At 52.3% G+C, this 22,867-nt stretch overlaps 1 protein-coding gene across 1 annotated transcript in view; it reads right to left on the bottom strand.

The window, feature by feature from the left end:
* Window positions 1–22,867, bottom strand: part of LMF1 (lipase maturation factor 1) — a 187,339-nt gene that overhangs the window by 1,185 nt on the left and 163,287 nt on the right. Inside the window, exons 9-10 of the mRNA XM_054390883.1 lie at window positions 19,670–19,853; window positions 11,471–11,583 (exon numbers count right to left, since the gene is read on the bottom strand). Of these exons, the coding sequence (XP_054246858.1) occupies window positions 11,471–11,583; window positions 19,670–19,853 (297 nt within the window). The remainder of the gene's footprint in view (window positions 1–11,470; window positions 11,584–19,669; window positions 19,854–22,867) is intronic.

The raw sequence follows: 22,867 nt of genomic DNA, 5'->3' as shown, positions 1-22,867 counted from the left end.
AGCAGGAGCAGCAGGAGCAGCAGGAGCAGGAGCAGCAGGAGCAGCAGCAGGAGCAGGAGCAGCAGGAGCAGCAGGAGCAGCAGCAGCAGCAGCAGCAGGAGCAGCAGCAGGAGCAGGAGCAGCAGCAGCAGCAGCAGCAGGAGCAGCAGCAGCAGCAGGAGCAGCAGCAGGAGCAGGAGCAGCAGGAGCAGCAGCAGCAGCAGGAGCAGCAGCAGCAGCAGGAGCAGCAGGAGCAGCAGGAGCAGCAGCAGCAGCAGGAGCAGCAGCAGCAGCAGCAGCAGCAGCAGCAGCAGCAGGAGCAGCAGCAGGAGCAGCAGGAGCAGCAGCAGCAGCAGCAGCAGCAGGAGCAGGAGCAGCAGCAGCAGCAGGAGCAGCAGCAGCAGCAGCAGCAGGAGCAGCAGCAGCAGCAGCAGCAGGAGCAGCAGCAGCAGCAGGAGCAGCAGCAGGAGCAGGAGCAGCAGGAGCAGCAGCAGCAGCAGCAGCAGCAGGAGCAGGAGCAGCAGCAGCAGCAGGCGCAGCAGCAGCAGCAGGAGCAGCAGCAGCAGCAGGAGCAGCAGCAGGAGCAGGAGCAGGAGCAGCAGCAGCAGCAGGCGCAGCAGCAGCAGCAGGAGCAGCAGCAGCAGCAGCAGCAGGAGCAGGAGCAGCAGCAGCAGCAGGAGCAGGAGCAGCAGGAGCAGGAGCAGCAGCAGCAGCAGCAGCAGCAGGAGCAGCAGCAGCAGGAGCAGCAGCAGCAGCAGCAGCAGGAGCAGCAGCAGCAGGAGCAGCAGCAGCAGCAGCAGGAGCAGGAGCAGCAGCAGCAGCAGCAGCAGCAGCAGGAGCAGCAGCAGCAGCAGCAGGAGCAGGAGCAGCAGCAGGAGCAGCAGCAGCAGCAGCAGCAGGAGCAGCAGCAGCAGCAGCAGCAGCAGCAGCAGGAGCAGCAGCAGCAGCAGCAGGAGCAGCAGCAGCAGCAGCTCGGTGGCTTAGGAGCAGTGCTGGGAGCGCATCTGTTTTCTGGCTGCCCTGGGAGCTGACAGCCAGAGAGATTTTTCAAGCAGTGCAGAAAGAAGCATTCATCAATGTCGCCGGACACGTTGGGAGGCTAACCATGCCGCGGGGTTTGGGGAGGCTTTGGTGCTGCTTGATGTAGGACATGCTGACAAGGGAAGGAGTAACAGCCCCGGCGCCGCCTCTGCGCCCTGTGCATCGCCGCCTCCCCCGGCCCTGACTTCATAAACTAACCCACCATATAAAAATGTCAGGCTCATGTCAGTGCTCATTTCGAACCTGCTCTGCTTCACTACTAAAATACAAACCCCGCTACTGAGCAGGGCACCAGGCAGCTGCTTCTTGGCTTCCCGGGGCCGCACCTCGGGCAGCCGTTAAAGTTCCTTCCTCCTGCTAAAATCGTTAGGGGACGACTCCTTGGATGCTTGCCCCGGCTCCGGCACGCCCAGGGGAAGCAGGGGAGATTGCTGATGATGGAGAGAACTGCACCCAATTAAAAGGTCTGCTGCAATCACATCTCCATTTAAATCTTGCTGGAGTGGTTCTCCCAGCAGCACACCTCCAGCGGAGCTGTTCCTCACGCCCCGTGCCTGCTGCTGCTGCTGCTGCTGCTGCTGCTGCTGCTGCTGCTGCTGCTGCTGCTGACTGCGAGCAACCAGCAGCACTTCTGCTCCCTGAGAGCCCAGGCCTGGGCTGGGTGGGAAGGGATCTGTAAAGCCCATCCGGCCCAACCCCACTGCAGCCAACAGGGACAGCTGCAAGGGAGAGCCACCAGGATGCTGGAGGGACTGCAGCACTGCCTGTGAAGAGAGGCTGAGAGCCCTGGGGGTGGTTAGTCTGGGGTGCCAAGGGAAGAGTGGGGATGAAGATGTCCCCAGGTGCTATACCACTCCCCAGCAGAGCTTCCTGGTCCACCCCAACATCTCACCTTGCTGCTGGGGGGTGAAGTGGAGCAGGATACCAGCCCCCAAACAGGGGAAGGTAAATGGGCATAGGACAGGGCAGTGCCACAGCCCTGCCTCAGGGCTCAGTGGGCACAAACTTGCATCTCCTCACCATGAATGGTGCTCAAGCTGCTGCCTTCCTCAGGGGCAGGGCCATTCCTGCATCCTCTCTTTCCTGGTGTTTACTTTGCAGGAGCACAAAACTTCCTGTTCATTGGAGCACCACTGACCAGCAGGGTTTGTGTGAAGCCAGGCAGCCTGCAGGCTCCTGACTGGGATGGTTGGAGATTTCCAGGCTCCCAGGAGAGAAATTACCTCCCAAAAAAGCTTCAGTGGCTGATTTCACTCAATCCCTCTCCTGCTCAAGCCTCCCTCTGCCTGCTCTGCTGGGGCTTTGAGGGTTTTTCTTCACTAAGCAACTTGAAGAGCACCTAGCAAGCTGGACCCATCTCCATGTCCCCCCCAGGTGGGTATGTTGGGGTGCCCCACACTGAAGGAGTGCTCTGCAAACCCCATCCTGTAAAGTTCCCATGTTCTAGACAAGGATGCAGAGGGCAGATGACTTATCTGAGCTCCCAGGCCAGACTCAGGAGATGCTCCTTCTCCCCAGTCTTAAGAACTGTCCTCTAACCTCTCTGGAATGAAAATTTCCTTGTCCCTTTGGAATGGGCTTGGCTGTCCAGATTAAATCCCATCTACCATCTGATTGGGAATGATGTTTCCCATCTGTTCTCTGTCTGTTCAGATGTTTTCATGGCATGGCCATGTAAAACTAGAACTGTGTGAGCATGAAGGAGACCACATCCAGCTGAGGAGGCATTTCTGTGGTAGAGAGTTTGCCTTTCTGTCTGACTGTGTTTGAGGCTCTCCCCTTCAGAGCCTGTATCACTCTGAAGAGTCCCTCCAAGCCCCCACCTGACTTCTAAATTCAGCCACCTGAATCTTGTCCCACCCAGCACACCCCAGCCTACTCCACCTGAGCCACGAGCTGGAGTGCTGGTCCACATGAGGATGACAAGGGGGCCACAGTAAAGCTGGGAAGGGACTTCTGACAAGGGCTTGTAGTGATAAGACAAGAAGGAATGGATTGAAGCTTGAGGAGAGGAGATTGAGACTGGAGATGAGGAAGAAATTCTTTGCAGTGAGGGTGGGGAGACACTGGCACAGGCTGCCCAGGGAGGCTGTGGATGTCCCCTCCCTGAAGGTGTTCAAGGCCAGGCTGGATGAGGCCCTGAGCAACCTGGGCTGGTGGGAGGTGTCCCTGCCCATGGCAGGGGGTTGGAACTGGATGAGCTTCAATATCCCTTCCAACCTAAACCATTCCTGGACTTCATGATTCTGTAAGATCCAGGGGGAAGGAACCTGCACAAGTCCATGGGCTGTAGAGTTTGTAAACTCTGTGGAGCTGTGCTCCTCGAGGGGCTGAACTACCCCCAGTGATGAGCTATAAAGCTCTGCTGTACCACAGCTCAGGGCTCTGCACTGCCCTGCACTGGGAGAGCTTCCCTGAGGTTCAGGATTCCCTGGGATTTCCACTCTGGCCCATGGAGGTACCAAAAAGCCTTTATACAGCTGCAGCAGTCAATGTGCTGCAGGACAGAGGAACTTTGAACACCTCCAGGCATCAGAACATCTCTGAGCATCAAAATACAATGGCAGAATCCAGACCCTGGCCATCTTCCCTGTGTTCCTGGGGTGAGAGGCTGTGGGAGAGAAGTGGAAAACCTGGAACCTGTGGGAGGCTCAGGGATGTAGAAGTTGCAGAACTCCTCACTGCAGGACTTGCAGAGTTCAGAGCTACTTCAGTATTTATCTTCCAGCTGGGTGCCTTGGTCCTGAAGTCACACATCTGCAACCTCCTCCAGTGCTGCCTCCTGGGCTGTGGGGAGCAAACACACCCCAGGGCCAATCATTTCAGGGCTCCCAGGGTTCACAGGCACCACTTGGCACCCTGGGCAGCTTGTCACCTGAGTGAGACACACACATGGTGGTCACCTGCTGCCCCAGAGACTGCTGCAGGCTACAGATCACCTTATCAGCAGTTGCTTGTGACATCTACAGCTCTGGGGCTCAGGCAAAGACCTTCTAAGGATCCACAGGACCCTTCTGACACAGGGAACTGCATGAACCTCACTGGAACAGCTTCAAGAGGGTCATGAAGAAGTTGCCTGGCTCTGCCTACATGAGAAGGAGACCAGTGGCCCAGGTGGCCACTCAGAAGGATGAGCAGGACTCCTGATTCCCAGGAGGCAGGAAGGTCAGGAAGGACAATCCCAGCTGCAAGCAGTTTCCCAGGATTTACTGAGTGAACCGAAGCTGGAAGCTCCTGCTGGTGTCTAGGGAGCCCCCAAGTGCCACATCCAGGCAGGGAAATGGTTTGGAAGGAGCATCAGGCTGAACCAGCTGAGCCCAGGCTAGGTCCCTTAGGAGACACACGAGGGGAAAAGAAGCACTTGAGAAGCCAGAAACAAGTCAGGGTGAGATGAAGCAAGTCAGGCATTTCTCCTCCAGGAGATGGAAAACCCTCTCTGCCACAACAGGGGATTGGACTGGGTGGCCTTTAAAGATCCCTTCCAACCCATCCCATGATGTTATGACCACCAAGACATCCAGAAGACCTCTGGAGGTTCCTTCCAACCCAGCCCATTCAGTGATTTGATGATTCTTTGCCAGGATCCTCTCTCTCCCACCCTTCTAAACAAACACTCACTCTGCATCACCACCCAGATGGGGCAAAGCTGCAGCCCTGAGCTGTGCCAAAGCAAAGCTGCAGCTACTCAGGCTTCTGCCTGTAGTCCCCCAGGCCCTGCAGGGTGCCCAGCAGCAGCTGTGCCCTTGCCCTCCCCAGCCTCGGTCGTCCATCAGCCGATGGTGACATCTCCCAACTGGATGTGTTAAAAATTAGCAGCAATCCTGGAGCTGCTGGGCTGGAAGGCTAAATCTCCCAGACAGCTGAAATTAGTTTCAGAGGCTGCAGCTGTCTCCCTGCAACAGCTGAGGGGTTCCAGGGAAAAAGAAACCTGCCCCTGCCCCGAGCCGTCGAGTTCTGTTAGAATTAATGGTCTGACAGGGCAGGGAGGGTGGGAGAGAGAAGGAAGGAACCAAACCATGGGCAAGGCTCTTTGCTTTGGTGAGGTGTGGGTTGGGGCTTTCTCTTTTGTTTTGTTTTTCTTTGGTGTTGTTTTTTCTTATCTGGAAGTTCCCCACTTTGCTGTAAATCAGGGAGCAAGTGGCAGTGGAAAGCACAAATTCACTCCAGCAACACAGCCTCCATCATCAGCTCTTGCTCAGTCCAGCCCTGTGAGAAGGGTCATAAATTCATCCTGGCCCAAGCCTACAGCACAAGGGCAGGTTTTATGGGTTGATTTTCAAGGCTGTTGACTTGTCTGTCTCTGAGGCTCCTGCAAGGTTTGGCCCTTCAGAGCCAGAGCACCCCTTGGGCAGTTTGTCCTCAGAAAGTGGTTTAGTATCAGGCTGGAGGAGGCTTTGAGCAACCTGGTTCAGCAGGAGATGTCCCTGCCCATGGCAGGGAGGTTGGAACTAGATGATCTCTAAGCTCCCTTCTAACTGAAGCCATTCTGTGATTCTCTGTTTTTTTCCCCTATGGACAGGTTGGAAGGAGAGGTTCAAAGGCTGTGTCTGCACCAAGGGCAGAACAAAGCTTGGGGGAAGGCAACCTGCCTGTCCTTGGGGCTCCCCACACCAGCCAGGGTTACTGGTGGCATGGACAGCCCCAGCATGAGGGCTTCAGTTTGGTGTCTGGCAGGGGTGGTGGGGATGTGGCTGCCAAGGCAGGAGCTGCCCTTGCCAAGGGTGATGCCTCCCATAGCCATGGGACACATCCACACCACACAGTGAGGCTGCCCCACAGCTGCTCCTGCCACTGCTGTGAGATGGGGCTGGAAACCTCATCCTCCACCCTGCTGCCTTAGGATGAGCTTTGTCCTCCCTGGCAATGTTGAGAGGCTGAGGCTGTCTTCACCAAAACAAAACTTTCTTTCTGGACAGTGGAATAACTGAGCTCTGAGAACTGCAGACATGATGATGCTGATGATCAGTTAAAGCTTTTCCTTAGAAAGAAGAAAGGGAAAGAAGAAAGGAACTGCACTGAACCATGGCTAACCCAGTGAGAAAGCCAAAAGAATCATAGAATAGAATCACTTTGCTTGGGAGGGACCTTGATGATCATCCAGTCCAACCCTTACCCCAGCACTGCCAGAGTACCACTAAGCCATGGCCCTCAGCACCACATCTCCACAGTTTTGAAACCCCTCCAGGGATGGGGACTCCACCTCCCCCTGGCAGCCTGGGCCAGGATTTGACAACCCTTTGGGGGAAGGAATTGTTCCTCATGGCCAAACTAATCCTCCCCTGGTGCAACTTGAGGCCATTTCCTCTTGTCCTAGCATTGGTTCCTTGGGAGAAGAGACCAATCCCCACCTGGCTCCAGCCTCCTCTCAGGGAGCTGTAGAGAGCAATGAGGTCTCCTCTCAGCCTCCTTTTCTCCAGGTTGAGCACCCCCAGGTCCCTCAGCAGCTCCTCCCCAGCCCTCTTCTCCAGACCCTTTCCAAGCTCTTTGCCCTTCTCTGGACCTAATCCATCTCTTCAATGTCCTTCTTGGAGTGAAGGGGCCCAAAACTGACCCCAGGATTCAAGGTGCAGCCTCAGCAGTGCCCAACCCAGGGTCACAATCCTGCCCTGCTCCTGCTGCCACACCACAGCTGCTCCAGGCCAGGATGCTGTTTGCCCTCTTGGCCAGCTGGGCACCATGCCACATGTTGAGGCTTTTTCAACCAAGTGCTCCTATCACTGGAGCAAAAGTCCTTCAGTGACCAGGATTCAACATCAGAGACACAGAACACTTCACTCAACAAGAAACCTGACTTTTTGGTTTTTTTTTTACTTTTCTCCCCTCCTTCTGCAAGCAAAAATCTGATTTTTATTTTTGTTGCTTTCTTTCCTTGCTGCCCTGTGCTTCCATGAGGGTGTGTGAACCACTTCTGAATTTCTCACTCTCCCCCTGCCCCCCAGTTAAGATTTATGGTGGCTGCTGCTTTATGAACTATCCTGCCTCACAAGGATGTTTTGTAAATCCACCTTCCACAAATACCCCCAGTGCTTGAAGGAAAGCTTCCCACTCAGCCAGGCTGGGCCCTCAACAATGCCCTCATTTTTAATCACTCACCTGTTTCTCATTTTGAGTTTTATCACACTTGAGCAAATACTATAATTTCTGGAGCTGTAAAGGAGCCTACCAGCTTTGGTCTCAGAAATTTCATTTCGAAGGCATTAACTCATTCTGGAAGTCCCTTGGCTATTGATGGTGTAGAGTTTCCATTAACAGGAGAAACTCCATGGAGGATGGAGCAAAATGTTCTTATGGAAAACAGTCCCTGCCCCTAATTATTTAGTCTAGCAGGGAGTGAAAATAATTAAGGCTCAAAATTCCCTTTAGAGTAGAGTCAGGGTGGGGGAGATATGGTAGGAAAAGGAGGAGGTTTTTTTAACAGCCAGCTGCTGAAGGGAGCTGAACTGTGGTGGGCACAACCTGGAGAGATAAATTAGATGGAGAGAGAATGAGAGAGACAAGGAGGGAGGGAGATAGATAGATAGAGAGAGAGAGAGAGAGATAGAGATAGAAAGATAGAGAGATACAGAGATAGGTAGGTAGGTAGAGAGAAGAAAAAGAAAGAAGAAAGAGAACAAAAGAAAAAAAGAAAGAAAGAAAGAAAAGAAAGAAAAGAAAGAAAAGAAAGAAAGGAAGAAAGAAGGAAAGAAAGGTGGAAGGAAAGAAAGAAAGAAGGAAGGAAAGAAAGAAGGAAAGAATGAAGGAAAGAAAGAAGGAAAGAGAAAGAAAGAAAGAGAAAGAAAGAAAGGAAGAAAGAAGGAAAGAAAGATGGAAAGAAAGAAGGAAAGAAAGAAAGAAGGAAAGAAGGAAAGAAAGAGAAAGAAGGAAAGAAAGAGAAAGAAAGAAAGATAGAAAGGAAGAAATTAAGAAAGAAAGAGAAAGAAAAAAAGAAAGAGAAAGAAAAAAAAGAAAGAGAAAGAAAAAAAAGACAGAGAACGAAAAAAAAGAAAGCGAAAGAAAAAAAAGAAAGAGAAAGACAAAAAAGAAAGAGAAAGAAAAAAAAGAAAGAGAAAAGAAAGAAAGAAAGAAAGAAAGAAAGAAAAAGAAAGAAAGAAAAAGAAAAAGAAAAAAGAAAGAAAAGAAAAAGAAGAAAGAAGAAAGAAAGAAAGAAAGAAAGAAAGAAAGAAAGAAAGAAAAAGAAAGAAGAAAGAAAGAAAGAAAGGAAGGAGGAAAGAATGAAGGAAAGAAAGAAGGAAAGAAAGAAGGAAAGAAAGAGAAATAAAGATAGAAAGGAAGAAATGAAGAAAGAAAGAGAAAGAAAGAAAAAAGAAAGAGAAAGAAAGAAAAAAGAAAGAGAAAGAAAGAAAAAAAAAGAAAAAGAGAAAGAAAGAGAAAGAAAAAGAAAAGAAAGAAAGAAAGAAAGAAAGAAAGAAAGAAAGAAAAAGAAAAGAAAGAAAGAAAGAAAGAAAGAAAGAAAGAAAGAAAGAAAGAAAGAAAGAAAGAAAAAGAAAGAAAGAAAGAAAGAAAGAAAGAAAGAAAGAAAGAAAGAAAGAAAGAAAGAGAAAAAGAAAGAAAGAAAAGAAAAGAAAGAAAGAAAGAAAGGAAAGAGAAAGAAAGAAAGAAAGAAAGAAAGAAAGAAAGAAAGAAAGAAAGAAAGAAAGAAAGAAAGAAAGAAAGAGAAAGAAAGAAAGAGAAAGAAAGAAAGAAAGAAAGAAAGAAAGAGAAAAAGAAAGTAAGAAAAAGAAAAAGAAAGAAAGGAAAGAAAGGAAAGAGAAAGAAAGAAAGAAAGAAAGAAAGAAAGAAAGAAAGAAAGAAAGAAAGAAAGAAAGAGAAAGAAAGAAAGAAAGAGAAAGAAAGAAAGAAAGAAAGAAAGAAAGAAAGAAAGAAAGAAGAAAGAAAGAAAGAAAGAAAGAAAGAAAGAAAGAAAGAAAGAAAGAAAGAAAGAAAGAAAGAAAGAAAGAAAGAAAGAAAGAAAGAAAGAAAGAAAGAAAGGGAAAGCAAGCAAGCTAGCTAAATAGACCTCTGCTACAAGGACAGGCTGAGGGAGCTGGGGGTGTGCATCCTGGAGGAGAGAAGGCTCCAGGGAGACCTCAGAGCAGCCTGCCAGGACCTGAAGGGGCTACAGGAAGGCTGCAGAGGGACTGTTCCCAAAGGCCTGCAGGGACAGGATGAGAGGCAATGGTTTGAAATGAGAGCAGAGCAGATTGAGATTGGATGTGAGGAACAAGTTCTGCAGCAGGAGCTCTTCAAGGTGAGGCTGGAGAAGGCTCTGAGCAACCTGCTCTAATGGAGGATGTTGCTGCTGCTTGCAGGGGTTGGACTGGCTGAGCTCTGGAGCTCCCTTCCAACCCAAACCCCTCTGTGATTCAATGATTCTATAGACAGCACTGAGGATCACAGAATTACAGCATCCCAGACTGGTTTGGGTGGGAAGGGACATTTCAGGCTCATCTAATCCAACCCCCTGCAGGCAGCAGGGACAGCCCCAACCAGAGCAGGTTGCTCACAGCCCCAGAAAACCTGACCTGGAATGATTCCAGGCATGGGGCATCTCTCACCTCCCTGGGCAACCAGGGTCTCACCACCCTCAGTGTAAAGCATTTCTGCCTTCTCACCAGTCTAAATCTCTCTCTTTTAATTCAAACCATGACTCCTTGTCCTGTCACCACAGGCCCTGTTCAAAAGCCTGTCCCCAGCTGTCTGATTGGTCCCTCTAGGGAAAAATCAGTGCAGTGCCCATGTCCCAGGTGCTTGGATTTGGCTTACTAAACCCCAAAGCACGACCCACAACCTAGGATCAAGGATAAAATGGGTTGCTGGAGTTTGGTCCAAGCCAAAAGGAGTGTCAGTAAATTGTTAATTTTATTTCATGCCACCCACAACCACAGCAGAGCCACCAAAACCTTTCAAAGCAGAGCCAATGCCAGAGCCAATGCCAGACACCCAGCCCTGGATCCTAATCTTTTCCTACATCAATTGGCTGCTAAAGAGTGAAAACAGAGGCTGGGCTTTGGTTCCCCCCTGGTAAGGCATGAATCAAACCCCTGGTTGACAGCACCCACACTGCTGTGTGGTTACTGACCAGCCCTGCTGAGCTCCTCTGCATGCTCTGCAATCTTCAGCCCACAAAAGCCAACAGAGAGAAAGATCTGCTCTGCATTTTGCTGTCAGTTCCTGAAGATTTCACTTTCCCACCTCTTACAGAACACAATAAAACCCCTGAGGCACCACCTGGAGACATGGAGAGAGTCCAGTGGAGGCTACAAAGCTGCTGAGGGGCCTGGAGCAGCTCTGTGAGGAGCAAAGGCTGAGAGAGAGCCCTGGGGCTGAGAGCCTGCAGAAGAGCAGCCCCAGAGGGGAGCTGAGCAATGCTCAGCAAGAGATAAAGGCTGGGGGCAAGAGGCTGGAGCCAGACTCTGCTCAGTGGTGCCCAGGGACAGGACAAGGGGCAAGAGGCACAAACTGGAACCCAGGAGGTCCATCTGAACAGGAGGAGAAACTTCTTTGTTGTGAGGCTGCTGAGCCCTGGAGCAGGCTGCCCAGAGAGGTTGTGGAGTCTCCTCTGGAGAGCTTCAACCCCCGCTGGGCATTGTGCCCCTGGGCAAGCTGCTGTGGGTTGCTGGTTGTTTTCCAAGCCCTTCTGCTCTGGTGCAGGCTATGTACAGACACAGATCCAGCTCCCTCTATAAACCATCTTGGGTTGTGTAAACCATATCAGAAAAAGATCTCTGGTAAAAGGTAGAAGTTCTTAATGTCATAGGTGGGGAAGGAGCCTCTCCTCAGAAGGTTTGGGGGACAGACTGTGCTGAGGCTGAAAAACATCAGTAGGGTTCATGAGGAAGGTCATTCCACATGGTGCTGTGAACCTTCATCCCTGTTTGCTGTGCATCCTTAGAGCCTCAAATGGAAAATATTAGCAAGAGCATAATATTACTTGAGTCAATCCAAAACTCCCTTAAAATGTTTTCTCAGCTAAAAATAACCTCAGCAACAAAACAGAGACCTTTGTGCAAACTGTCCCTTTGTAGCAGACCTTGGGGTTTTCATCTGTGCCTTTTGCTTGCTGATGTTTGCTTTGTCTCTCCATGGAAAACACAAACACAAGAGTCCACAAAAACAATCCTTGCTGCAGGGCTGCTTTGCAGGAATGGCACTTTGGGGTGAGCTCTGCAGGTGACCATGGCACCAACCCTAAAGCTGATGGGCAGGGACCCAGCAGTCACCACCTCTGGCCAAGAGAAGCAACACGGAGACCTTCCCAGAGCTCCTGGGAAGGGGCTTGACCCAAAGGTGCATGTGTCACCAGCAGAAAGGCATCAAGGTGCTGAGAGCACTACCTCTCCAGTGTCCTCACCTTACACCCACCCTGTCTGAGGGTTCCACCAGAGCCCAACCCCACCCCACCAACAGAAACCAGGTGTGCACACCCAGGAGAGGAACAGCTCCTTCCAGCTGACCAAGCCTCAAGGCTTACCTTGGGGGGTCTCTGCCTGCAAAGGGGTTGGCTGCCAGCAGGGACAAGGTCTGCTCCTCCTGGGCCAGCAGCTTCCCAGCCAAGTGCACTATCCACTCGTTCTGCTCGTAGGTCTGGAGGAAGGAACAAGAAACAGACACATCAGACACTGCTGGGCTTGGCATGAACAGTTAGCATCAGGGGAGGTCAGGGTCACTGGGCACTGGGCCAGGCTGCCCAGGGAGGTGCTGGAGTCACCATTCCTGGAGGTGTTGGAAAGACATTTGGATGAGGAGCTGAGGGCCATGGCCCCAGAGCTGTGCCCAGGGAGATGTTAGGTCCTGGGTGGACTCGATGGCCTTAAGGTCTTTTCCAGCCAGGTGGTTCTCTAACTCTGTGACCTTTACATCCCATATCTGTGCCCTTCATCACACAGCTCTCAGGAGCCACAACCTGACTCTGCATTCACTCCCACTCCAGGAGTCCAAACATCTCCTGCTCCTCACAGGGATTCTTGCTGAGGCTCCATAAAAAGCATTTCCCTTTCTGCTGACTTTCTCTGCCTTAGATTTCCATTAACACTTCTTTTTTTTTTCCCCTCATTTTTTCCCTGTGTCCCTAACTGGATTTTTTTCATGCCAGCAGTAGGGGACACTGTGGGAAAGCAAAACCCAGCAGCTGTACCTGCAGGGCCAGGACTGAGGCAGAATATGGAAGCAAAGCTGCTCTGCAAATCTCTCATGGCAAAGTTTGTTATTTGTGTTGCTAAGGGCAACAGGAGAGAAAGGAGATGGAAAACACCAAACACTGGTGGAAAGGTCCATCCAGTGGCAACTCTGCCTCACAGGGCTCCTGATCCATGCTCACCACATTTTAGAAGACCACCACAGTTATTAAACCAACTCCTTTAAAAAGTTGGTGCAGAACTTGTTCCTCACATCCAATCTCAATCTGCTCTGCTCTCATTTCAAACCATTGCCCCTGGTGCTGTCCCTGCAGGCCTTTGGGAGCAGTCCCTCTGCAGCCTTCCTGTAGCCCCTTCAGGTCCTGGCAGGCTGCTCTGAGGTCTCCCTGGAGCCTTCTCTCCTCCAGGATGCACACCCCCAGCTCCCTCAGCCTGCAGCAGAGCTGCTCCAGCCCCCTGAGCATTTTCCTGCCCTGCTCCATCACGTCCATGTCCTTCCTATGCTGAGGACTCCAGAGCTGGACACAGCCCTGCAGGTGAGGTCTCCCCAGAGCAGAGCAGAGGGGCAGGATCCCCTCTCTTGACCTGCTGGCCAAGATGCTTTTTGTGCAGCCCAGGCTGCCATTGGCCTTCTGTGCTGCAAGCTCAGACTGTGAAGCCTGACTCAGACCCAGGAGGCTCTGCAGCAGTGCAATCAGCTCCCAGGCTCACATGGTCTCCAAGTCCTTAATTAGCAGCTCCATGCACAGTAGAGTTGGGACTTCTGGTTTGTAAAGTGTTTTTCTTGTAAAATTTACAATGTCTGGCCCCAGTAAAGGCTGTGGTGAGAAATTTCCACCCAGTGCAGCCCCCAGCAGCTCCCCCCAGCAGCAGGATGCAGTGCTGTGTGCTGCTGCTGGGAGCAGGCAGCAGCTGAGCTGCACTAACCACCACACTGCTCAACTCATTACTCTGTGAAGTGATAGGGTGGCAGAGGCAGGGAAAAAAGAGTCCAGGAGATGTGGGCTGCATCCAGGGAAGCATCACACCACAAGGTGGGAAGGTGATGGTTCCTCTGCCCATGGATCCAGTGAGACCAAGACTGGAAAAGTATTTGCAGAGCTGGTTAGGATGGGAGGGATTTGCTTGGTATTGAGCTCTGCTTTGCAGAATTCCAGATTTCCACCATGGTAGGGTTGGAAGGGACCCCTGGGGATCACCCAGTCCAAGCCCTGCTAAAGCAGGACACCCACAGCAGCTTGCCCAGGGGCACAATGCCCACGGGGGGTTGGAAGCTCTCCAGACCAGGAGACTCCACAACCTCTCTGGGCAGCCTGCTCCAGGCCTCCAGCACCCTCACACCAAAGTAGTTTCTCTTCCTGTTCAGATGGACCCTCCTGGGTTCCAGTTTGTGCCCCTTGCCCCTTGTCATGTCCCTGGGCACCACTGAGCAGAGTCTGGCCCCAGCCTCTTGCCCCTACCCTTTATCTCTTGCTGAGCATTGCTCAGCTCCCCTCTGGGGCTGCTCTTCTCCAGGCTCTCAGCCCCAGGGCTCTCTCTCAGCCTTTGCTCCTCACAGAGCTGCTCCAGGCCGCTCAGCACCTTCCCAGCCTCCCCTGGACTCTCTCCAGCAGTTTCTTGTCTGTCTTGAACTGAGGAGCCCAGAACTGGATACAACAATTGAGATGCAGCCTCACTGGGGCAGAGCAGAGGGGACAGAGACCCTCCCTTCACCTCCTGATCACACTCTTCATTGGCTTTTTTTTGCCATCTCTGAGTTGAGTTGGAGCTGGAGTCACCCAGTGGATGCTAAAGAAGGCAGGACAGATGCTTTCAGGTGGGCATGCAGCCCTGCACTGGGTCCATCTTTAGGTTCTGGATCTTCATCAAGCACACAGACAGCTGAGGGCTGACCCTGCACAGCGATGCAGGTCCCCAGCTGCTCTGTCTTCAGGCATGGATCAAGACTCCCACATCTGCTCCTGCCCTCCAAAAGCTGGGGCTTGGTCTCTTCTCCCAAGGAACAAATGATGGGACAAGAGAAAACAGCCTCAAGTTGCACCAGGGCAAGTTTAGGTTGGACATGGCCAACACTTTCTTCCCCAGAAGGCTTTTCAAGGTCTGGCCAAGGCAGTGGTGCAGTTCCCATCCCTGAGGGGGTTTCAAAGCTTTGGAGATGTGGTGCTGAGGGCCATGGGTTGGTGGTGCCCTGGCAGTGCTGGGGTAAGGGTTGGACTGGATGATCTTCAAGGTCTCTTCCAACCAAAAGAATTCTGACCCTATGAGACAATGCTTGGGAAAGCAGCAGGTCCCCAGGGGAGGCAGGTGGTGGAGCAAGGCTTTGGGAACCAGCTCTCAGATCTTGTGGGGCAATCACACAGCTGGCAGAGCTCCCACACCACCTCTGCTCTGGGGAAGAAAAGTCACTTTGGTCAGCATGGAGCCCAGGCAGGGACACACAGCAGCCACTGAAGGCAGCAATCACTGCAAGGACAAGGTCTCATCAGGACTGATACAGCCCAGGGCACAGTTGTCTATCAGCCTCCTTCAGCTGCTGGGCACCTCCATGGCAATGAGGAGGGGAGACCTTGCCCATTGCCCCTTGTCCTGTCACTGGGCACCACTGAGCAAAGCCTGGTCCCATTCTGCAGACACGCACCCTGTAAGTATTGATCAGCATTGATGGGATCCCCCTCAGGCTGCTCCTCTGCAGACTACAAAGCCCCACGGCTCTCAGCCTCACAGGGATGCTCCCACCAGTGAAGTTTCTCTCCTCTCTTAGGAAGGCACCTGGAGAACATTGATTGCTTCTCAGCACACCACAAATGCTGCTCTGAGCTGGGTTTGCTGAGCATCTGATGATTTTGAACAAACCCAAACAATTCTATGATTCCATGATTTTATCAGTCTGTGGTTCCATGATTCTATGATTCCATGGTTCCATGATTCAATGATTCCATGGCTCCATGATTCTATGGTTCCACCATCCAGTGATTCCATGGTTCCATGATTCTATGGTTCCATGATTCAGTGATTCCATGTTTCCATGATTCTCTGGTTCCATGATTCAGTGATTCCATGATTCTATGGTTCCATGATTCCATGGTTCTATGATTCAATGATTCCATGATTCCATGATTCTACAGTTCCATGATTCTATGGTTCCATGATCCAATGATTCCGTAATTCAATGATTCCATGATTCTATGATTCCATGATTCAATGATTCCATGATCCAATGATTCCATAATTCAATGATTCCATGATTCTATGATTCCATGATTTTATCAGTCTGTGGTTCCATGATTCCATGCTTCTATGATTCCATGGTTCCATGATTCAATGATTCCATGATTCAATGATTCCATGATTCAATGATTCCATGGTTCCATGATTCTGTGACAGGGATCACCAAGCTGAGCAGCCTCAACCTGTGGCTTTTGGGGCAGCTTCAAGCTACCATGCAAGAAGAGACTTGGCTGCAAGAAGTCAATCTGAGGATGGCCTCAGCTTTGTTATTTGTTGTTATATGGCAAGCACCAGGACTGTGCCTTCCTGCTGGCCAAAGGCAGGCCCTGGAGGGAGCAGCCAACCTTCATGCCACAGGAAGAGGGGAAAAGCCTTCCTTTGATTTGCATTTATTCAGAGCACTAAAGGCTTTCCCCTGCTGGTCAAGAACAAACGTGTGGGAAGGTAAACAAGTGGCTTCTGCAAGGTCCAAGACATTCTGCTGCCAGGGGAAGTGACCAACTTGAAGGCTCCAAACTAGGAGCAGTGTTTTGTGTTTGGGTTGCTGTTTATCAAGGATGCTGAATCCAGCCTCATGCTGCCAAACTCTGCCCTGCTCTTCTGCAGCTGAGTGCTGGGCTGGGCTGGCAGAGCTCCTACCAATGCCCACCAGAAACCACAGAACCATAGAATTGTTCTGGCAGAAAAAGATCTCCAAGATCACCCAGTCCAACCATCAAACCAACCCCACCATGGCCACCAAACCCTGTCCCCAAGTGCCATGGCCACAGGTTTCTGGAACACCTCCAGGGATGGGAACTCCACCACCTCCCTGGGCAGCCTGTGCCAATCCCTGAACACTCTGGCAGCAAAGGGATTGTTCCTAATATTCAAGCTAAACCTTCCCTGGAACAGCTTCAGGACATCTCCTCTCATTCTGTCACCTGAGACTAGGGAGAAGAGCTCAAGCCCCAGCTCACTCCAACCTCCTCTCAGGGAATTGTACAGAGCTCTCCCATGTCCCAGGGTTTGGCTCTCCCATGTCCCAGGATCTGGCTCTCCCATGTCCCAGGGTTTGGCTCTCCCATGTCCCAGGATCTGGCTCTCCCATGTCCCAGGGTTTGGCTCTCCCATGTCCCAGGATCTGGCTCTCCCATGTCCCAGGGTTTGGCTCTGCCATGTCGCAGGATCTGGCTCTGCCATGTCCCAGGGTTTGGCTCTGCCATGTCCCAGGGTTTGGCTCTGCCATGTCCCAGGATCTGGCTCTGCCATGTCCCAGGGTTTGGCTCTGCCACACTCCAGCTCTTCAACACAAATCCTGCAGCTACAGCCAGGGTGGAAAGTCTCCCAGGCAGCCCTGAGCAGCAGAAGGCGTCGTATGTCAAGTGGTGATGAGGTGCAAAGAGGAACCTGTCATGAGCAGCACAAAGGGATGGTAAATATCTTCCTCCCAAGTCCTTGGCTTTTCTGCAGCCTGTCAGAGCTGGAGGTGTCAGCTCCTTACCTGGCCACTGCCAGCACACTGCAGCAGCAGCCCTGTGGCTGCCTGCTCAGGGAGCGCTGGGGCAGATGCTGAGTGGTGGTGCAGAAAAAGTCCAGAACTTCTACAAACAAATTAAACCTAATCCAGGGGCTGAAGTCACCTGGTTTTATGGACTCTGTAAACTACTGTATGGGGGTTGCAAAGCTTGCCTGGCTCCACAAGTTTCTGCTGGGGTTTCAAGCTCTGGTTTCTCATCCTCTCCGCATCTCCTAAGTCCAAGCAGCACCTGAGTGGTGGTGAACTGCTGGCTGTGGCAGTGTGGAGTTCACAGCAGCACAGTCAGCTCTCCCTGGGCTGACAGGATCAAAGGTACAGCTCACAGCTTCCAGATGAACACTCTGCCACTCCAAATGGGATTTGCTTCCAAGCTTGAGAAGGTATTGACACGCCTGAAGGCCCAGATTTGAACATGCCTCCTGCTGTGGCCAAGCTGCTTCTCCTTGTTTTCACCAGGAGCCATCCCCCTTCTCAGCTCAGAAGGAATTGCTTTTTACTCCTTTCTGCACCTTTTGCCAATATCTCTTCTAAAAACAGGATCTCAAATTGCTTCACAGAGATTTAGGTGCACCAGGGAGGCCATGGGAAAGTCTCCAGCTGCAGTGGGCATGGGATGCCCATGCTGGGATGGCTGGAAAGAGACCCATCTGCACCTGGTGCCACCAGAGCAGGGAGGTGATGCAGTGCAGGGCTGATGCACACCTCTGGCAGCAGCCCCTTTGGGTGGGAGGTGAGCACTCCCCTCCTGCCAGGGCAAGGAGCCCCCTGAGGGTCACTGCTTCTGATGAGCTGGTGGGGACAGGACGGAGGGTTGGGTGAAGAGGAATCTGATGAAGCTCAACACGGACAAGTGTAGGGCCCTGCACCTGGGAAGGAACAACCTCCTGCAGCAGGACAGGTGAGGGTGACCTGCTGGGGAGCAGCTCTGGGAGAAGGAGCTGGGAGTGCTGGGGGACAAGAAGTTCCTCATGAGCCAGCAATGTGCCCTCCTGGCCAAGAAGGTCAAGGGTTTCCTAGGGTGCATCAAGAAGAGTGTGGCCAGCAGGGCAAGGGAGGGTCTCCTCCCTCTCTACTCTGCTTTGGTGAGGCCACAGCTGGAGTGCTGAGTCCAGTTCTGGGATTCCCAGTTCAAGAGAGACAGAGAACTGCTGGAGAGAGGCCAGGGGAGGCCTCCATACCAGCAGCTTCCCATGCCCAGGGCCACAGAAACGCTTGGGGGAACCTTTCAGTGAATCAAACACAGCAGCTATGTGAAGGAGGATGTCTTACTTCCTCTTCCTCATCCTCTCCAAGCTGTCCAGTCACCCAGCACCCAGCCTGACACATCACTATTTATGTCCTGTCCTCCTTTGGTTTCAAACTTGAGGTCATTTTGTATTTTAAAGCCTTTGAGATATTCCTGCCCTGGAAACAAACAACCTTTCTCTCATCCCAGAAACATTTCTCCCCCCCACAGGGGAGGCTTGGATGAGCTGGATTTGTGAGAGCTCTCCAAAAATCCAGACAGATATCCACCAACAACCTTCAGCACCTTGCAGGGAGGCTGGACGCTGTGGCTGGCTGCAGCCTTAACCTGGGCTGAGGGCTGAGCACACCTAATGCAGATTAAATGAAACTCCAGCAAAGCAAGACCTCGTGGGGTAGATATCAAACCATAGCCACAGAGCCCTGCTTATGTCAGTACTGAGGAATCCAAAAGGCATCTGGAATGAAAACACCACAAAGAAAGCAAACAGAGAGGCTTGGGGCAGGGGGAGAGGAGTGAAGGAAGAGGAGATGCTGGGAGAGGATCCAGGAGCAGAGAGCAAAGCCTGGGATAATGTGAGATGGGTTTGTGCCCCGCCACTGCAGCAAAGCCTGGGTTTCTAAAACCCAGCCCAAGTTCTCATGCAAATGAGCTAGTGCACAACAGGCTGCTCTGCCCCACTGAGGGCACAGCTGCAGTCCTGGGTCCAGTTCTGGGCTCCCCAGTTCAAGAGAGACAAGAAACTGCTGGAGAGATTCCAGTGGAGGCTGTGGAGATGCTGAGAGGCCTGGAGCAGCTCTGTGAGGAGGAAAGGCTGAGAGCCCTGGGGCTGAGAGCCTGGAGAAGAGCAGCCTGAGGGGGTACTGAGACCTGGAGCAGGCTGCCCAGAGAGGTTGTGAAGTCTCCTGCTCTGAAGAGCTTCCAACCCCCCCTGGCCATTGTGACCCTGGGCAAGCTGCTGTGGGTGTCCTGCTGGAGCAGGGCTTGGTCTGGATGATCCCTAGAGGTCCCTTCCAGCCCCCCCATGCTGGGATCCTGTGCCATACAATAAGCAATTTTCCAAGTTCCCCTCCTCTCCTCTTGTTTATCTGGTGGCTGCCCCATGTTTGCTGGTACCACCTGAGGAGAGGGTTGAGGGCTTCTATACCCACCTGCAGCAAGCAGGCAGTGAGAGCAACCACCAGTGGCCCCAGGAGGGATGTGGGTACACATGGGCATGCTGCCAGCCCTGGTGAGCCCTGGAGACCTTGTGAGGCAGCTTCTGCTCTACTGTGCCACCACTCTGCAAGGCAGCAGCAGCCCAGGGCCTTTCTCAACACCTTTACCTCTTGTCATTGCTGAGAAGCAGTGAAAAAGCCTCAAGTCAGATCCCCAGGAGTTCCCCCACAGGAGCAGCAACCATCCTTGAGGAACACAACCTTTCTGTTTCAACAGCCAGGGCTTCAAGCATCCCCTCACCCAGGCCAGCACCCACGGCATTCATCTGAATTGGTTCTCTTGGTCCTGGGACACCCAAGGCTCCAAAGACCCCAAGGCACCTACCTGGAAGGCAGCGAACCACATGAGCCAGTCCAGGCGGTAGTGGTAGGGGGTGATGAAGCATGGCCTCCTCTTCAGGTCCCCAGGCTTGCACTTGAACTCATACTCCTCCCAGACAGCAGCAGGGTCGTGGGGATCCAAGCTGGCTGTTCCCTGAAGGACAACTTCTGTTCTCTCCTTGGTAATGCTGTGGGACACACCATGACATTGGCACTTGGCTCAAGGCAGGGGCAAGGCCAGCTCAGGAGGGGCAGCAGGGCAAGAGCAGGCAATGCCCTCATGGGACAGCTGGGTCCTGCTGGGTCCAGCTACAGAGAACCTCTGCCCAGCACATCTTCATCTGTCCAGCAGCAAAGTGCATGGAAAACTTCAGCTTCATGCCCTCCCTCCCTCGCTCCCTCCATCACACTGTGCCTGCAGCACTCCAAGGAAGGCACACAGCCCACAGAGGTGACTGACAGCAGTGGGTTTGCCTTTTAGCTCAGAGCCCACCACCTGTCCATGACACTGAGAGAACACAATGAGAGTCTTCCAAGGCCCACAGGAGCATCTTGAACCTGCACTAACTTCTCCATCCCTTGTTTCTGATCCAGAGCAGGATGCTATTGGCTTTCTTGGCCACCTGGGCACACTGCTGGCTCACATTTCCCCAGCTAAATCCTGCCTCTGCATTTTGAAGGTCTGGCCCTGAGACCTTCTGCTTCAGGATCAGCAGAGCACCTTCCAGCTGGGACTACTCCAGCATCCCCTTCATGAGCCTGGCAGCCCTGCTGGCCATGACATGCTGAACTCCAGCTCGAGCCTTGGCCACGCTCTCCGTGAGCCCAAGTTAAATGGCAACAGCTGCTGGAGCCTCATGGGGCTGGCTGCCCCCATAAGGAGCACCCCCCAGGAGCTGACTCTTGGGGCACCATTAACAGCTGTCCCTACATACCCAAACATTTCACCACCCCAGCTGGAAGAGAGGTCTCCTGGAGCTATTAGTCAGCAAGAGGAGGAGGAGGTAAGGTGTGAGCCAAGGCAGAGAAAGCCAAGAAAAGCAGAAAATGAAACCAAAAGAGCCCCCCCCCACCCCCCATAACCAGCTGATGGAGAGAACCTTGCTTCAACAGCACCCAGCCACATGGCAGCTCAGGGCAGGCTTTGCTGCCTGGCTGGAGTCTCTCTAGAGGCAAAGCAAGGTGGTGAAGCAGCAGTAAGAGCAAACTGCCCATGTGAAAACATCACCCCCAGGCTCCCAGTGACCTGCTGGTGACACTTGCCTGCCCTGCAGAGCTGCTTTCCATAACCAACACCTCCCAGGGTAACTCTGCCACCAAACAGCTCCAGCTCCCAACACCTTTTTAATTTTTTACTACTTTGGTTCTTCCTCTTCCAAGCCAAGAAACCAAAAGCTTGGAAGCACAGAGCCTCCACCTTCTCCCCTTCAAGGGCTTCCAGTGAGAGATGCTTACAACCCCAAAATGCTCAACACAGAATCATGGAATGGTTTGGGTTGGAAGGGACCTCCAAAGCTCATCCAGTCCAACCCCTGCAGGCAGCAGGGACATCCTTCACTAGAGCAGGTTGCTCAGAGCCTTCTCCAGCCTCACCTTGAAGAGCTCCAGGCATGGGGCCTCAGCTCCCTCCCTGGGCAACCTGTTGCAGTGTTCCAGCAGCCTCCTGCTGCAGAACTTGTTCCTCACATCCAATCTCAATCTGCTCTGCTCTCATTTCAAACCATTGCCCCTGGTGCTGTCCCTGCAGGCCTTTGGGAACAGTCCCTCTGCAGCCTTCCTGTAGCCCCTTCAGGTCCTGGCAGGCTGCTCTGAGGTCTCCCTGGAGCCTTCTCTTCTCCAGGCTGCACACCCCCAGCTCCCTCAGCCTGTCCCATAGCAGAGCTGCTCCAACCCCCTGATCATTTTTGTGCTCCTCCTCTGGACCCTCTCCATCAGGTCCATGTCCTTCCTGTGCTGAGGGCTGCAGAGCTGGACACAGCACTCCAGGTGAGGTCTGATCAGAGCAGAGGGGCAGGATCCCCTCTCTCCATCTCTGGCCTTGCTGCTTTGGATGCAGGCTGCCATTGGCCTTCTGGGCTGCAAGCTCAGCTTATAATTGTTACCTACATTTAATAGATTTCTGGATTCTCCAGCCAAGTTCCATGTTATAGACTGGGCTGAGTTATGAGCCATGGCCAGCTGCCCAATGGTTAGAAGCAGGCTGTAAATCAGGGACACCAAATTACTAATAAAAGTATGTTCCTACTGTGTGATTCAAAATCTGTCAGGTTTCACATCATCCTATATTCATTATAGGCTGCAATCCTCTTTTTATTGGTTTACATAGGCTGGAATTACAAACACATTACAGCAGCATTTCATCACATGCTCCTTGGGTTCTGGTAACTGGTGAAACACAAACCCTAAGGCTGAAGAAGGAAAAGGGAAAAAACAACCCAAAGAAAACAACCTCCTGTAGCTTCACCACTCCAGCCCTCAGAGAATCAGAGAATTGTTCTGGCAGGAAAAGACCTCCAAGAGCGTCCAGTCCAACCTTCAACCCAACACCACCATGGCCACCAAAACCATGGCCCAGGGTGCCATGGACACACATTCCTGGAACCCCTCCAGGGCTGGGGACTCCACCACCTCCCTGGGCAGCCTCTTCCAACCCCTGACCACTCTTGCAGAAAAAACTTTCCCCTAATGCCCAACCTAACCCTCCCATGGTGCATTTTCAGACCATGTCCTCTCCTACCACAATTTCAGGTCATTTCCTCTCCTTCTATCACCTGATACAAGGGAGCAGAGCCCAAACCCCACCGCACTGCAGCCTCCTCTCAGGGAGCTGTAGACAGCAATGAGGTCTCCCTCAGACTCCTCTTCTCCAGACTGAACACCCCCAGCTCACTCAGCTGCTCATCCCCAGCCCTGTTCTCCAGACCCTTCCCCAGCTTGGTTGCCCTCCTCTTGGACCCACTCCTGCCTCTCAATGTCCTTCTTGGAGTGAGGGCCCCAAAGCTGACCCCAGGACCCGAGGTGTGGCCTCCCCAAGGCACCATCACTTCCCTACTGCTGATTCAAAGAGGCTCAGGGCTTATTTCTCCCTCTCTCAAAGCCAAGGAGGAACTTCAGCATTTCCCACCACTTTTTCTGGTGTTGATATACTTAATCATGGGTTGGTTGGGTTTTTTTTTTTTAGCTCACTCTTTTTCTTTCCAGA

This window comes from Indicator indicator, chromosome 22 (genome assembly GCF_027791375.1).
Source record: "Indicator indicator isolate 239-I01 chromosome 22, UM_Iind_1.1, whole genome shotgun sequence".
In the NCBI taxonomy this organism is placed as follows: domain Eukaryota; kingdom Metazoa; phylum Chordata; class Aves; order Piciformes; family Indicatoridae; genus Indicator; species Indicator indicator.
Note: the sequence above shows the minus strand (reverse complement) of the source record. Positions and strands in the feature narration are given on the sequence as shown.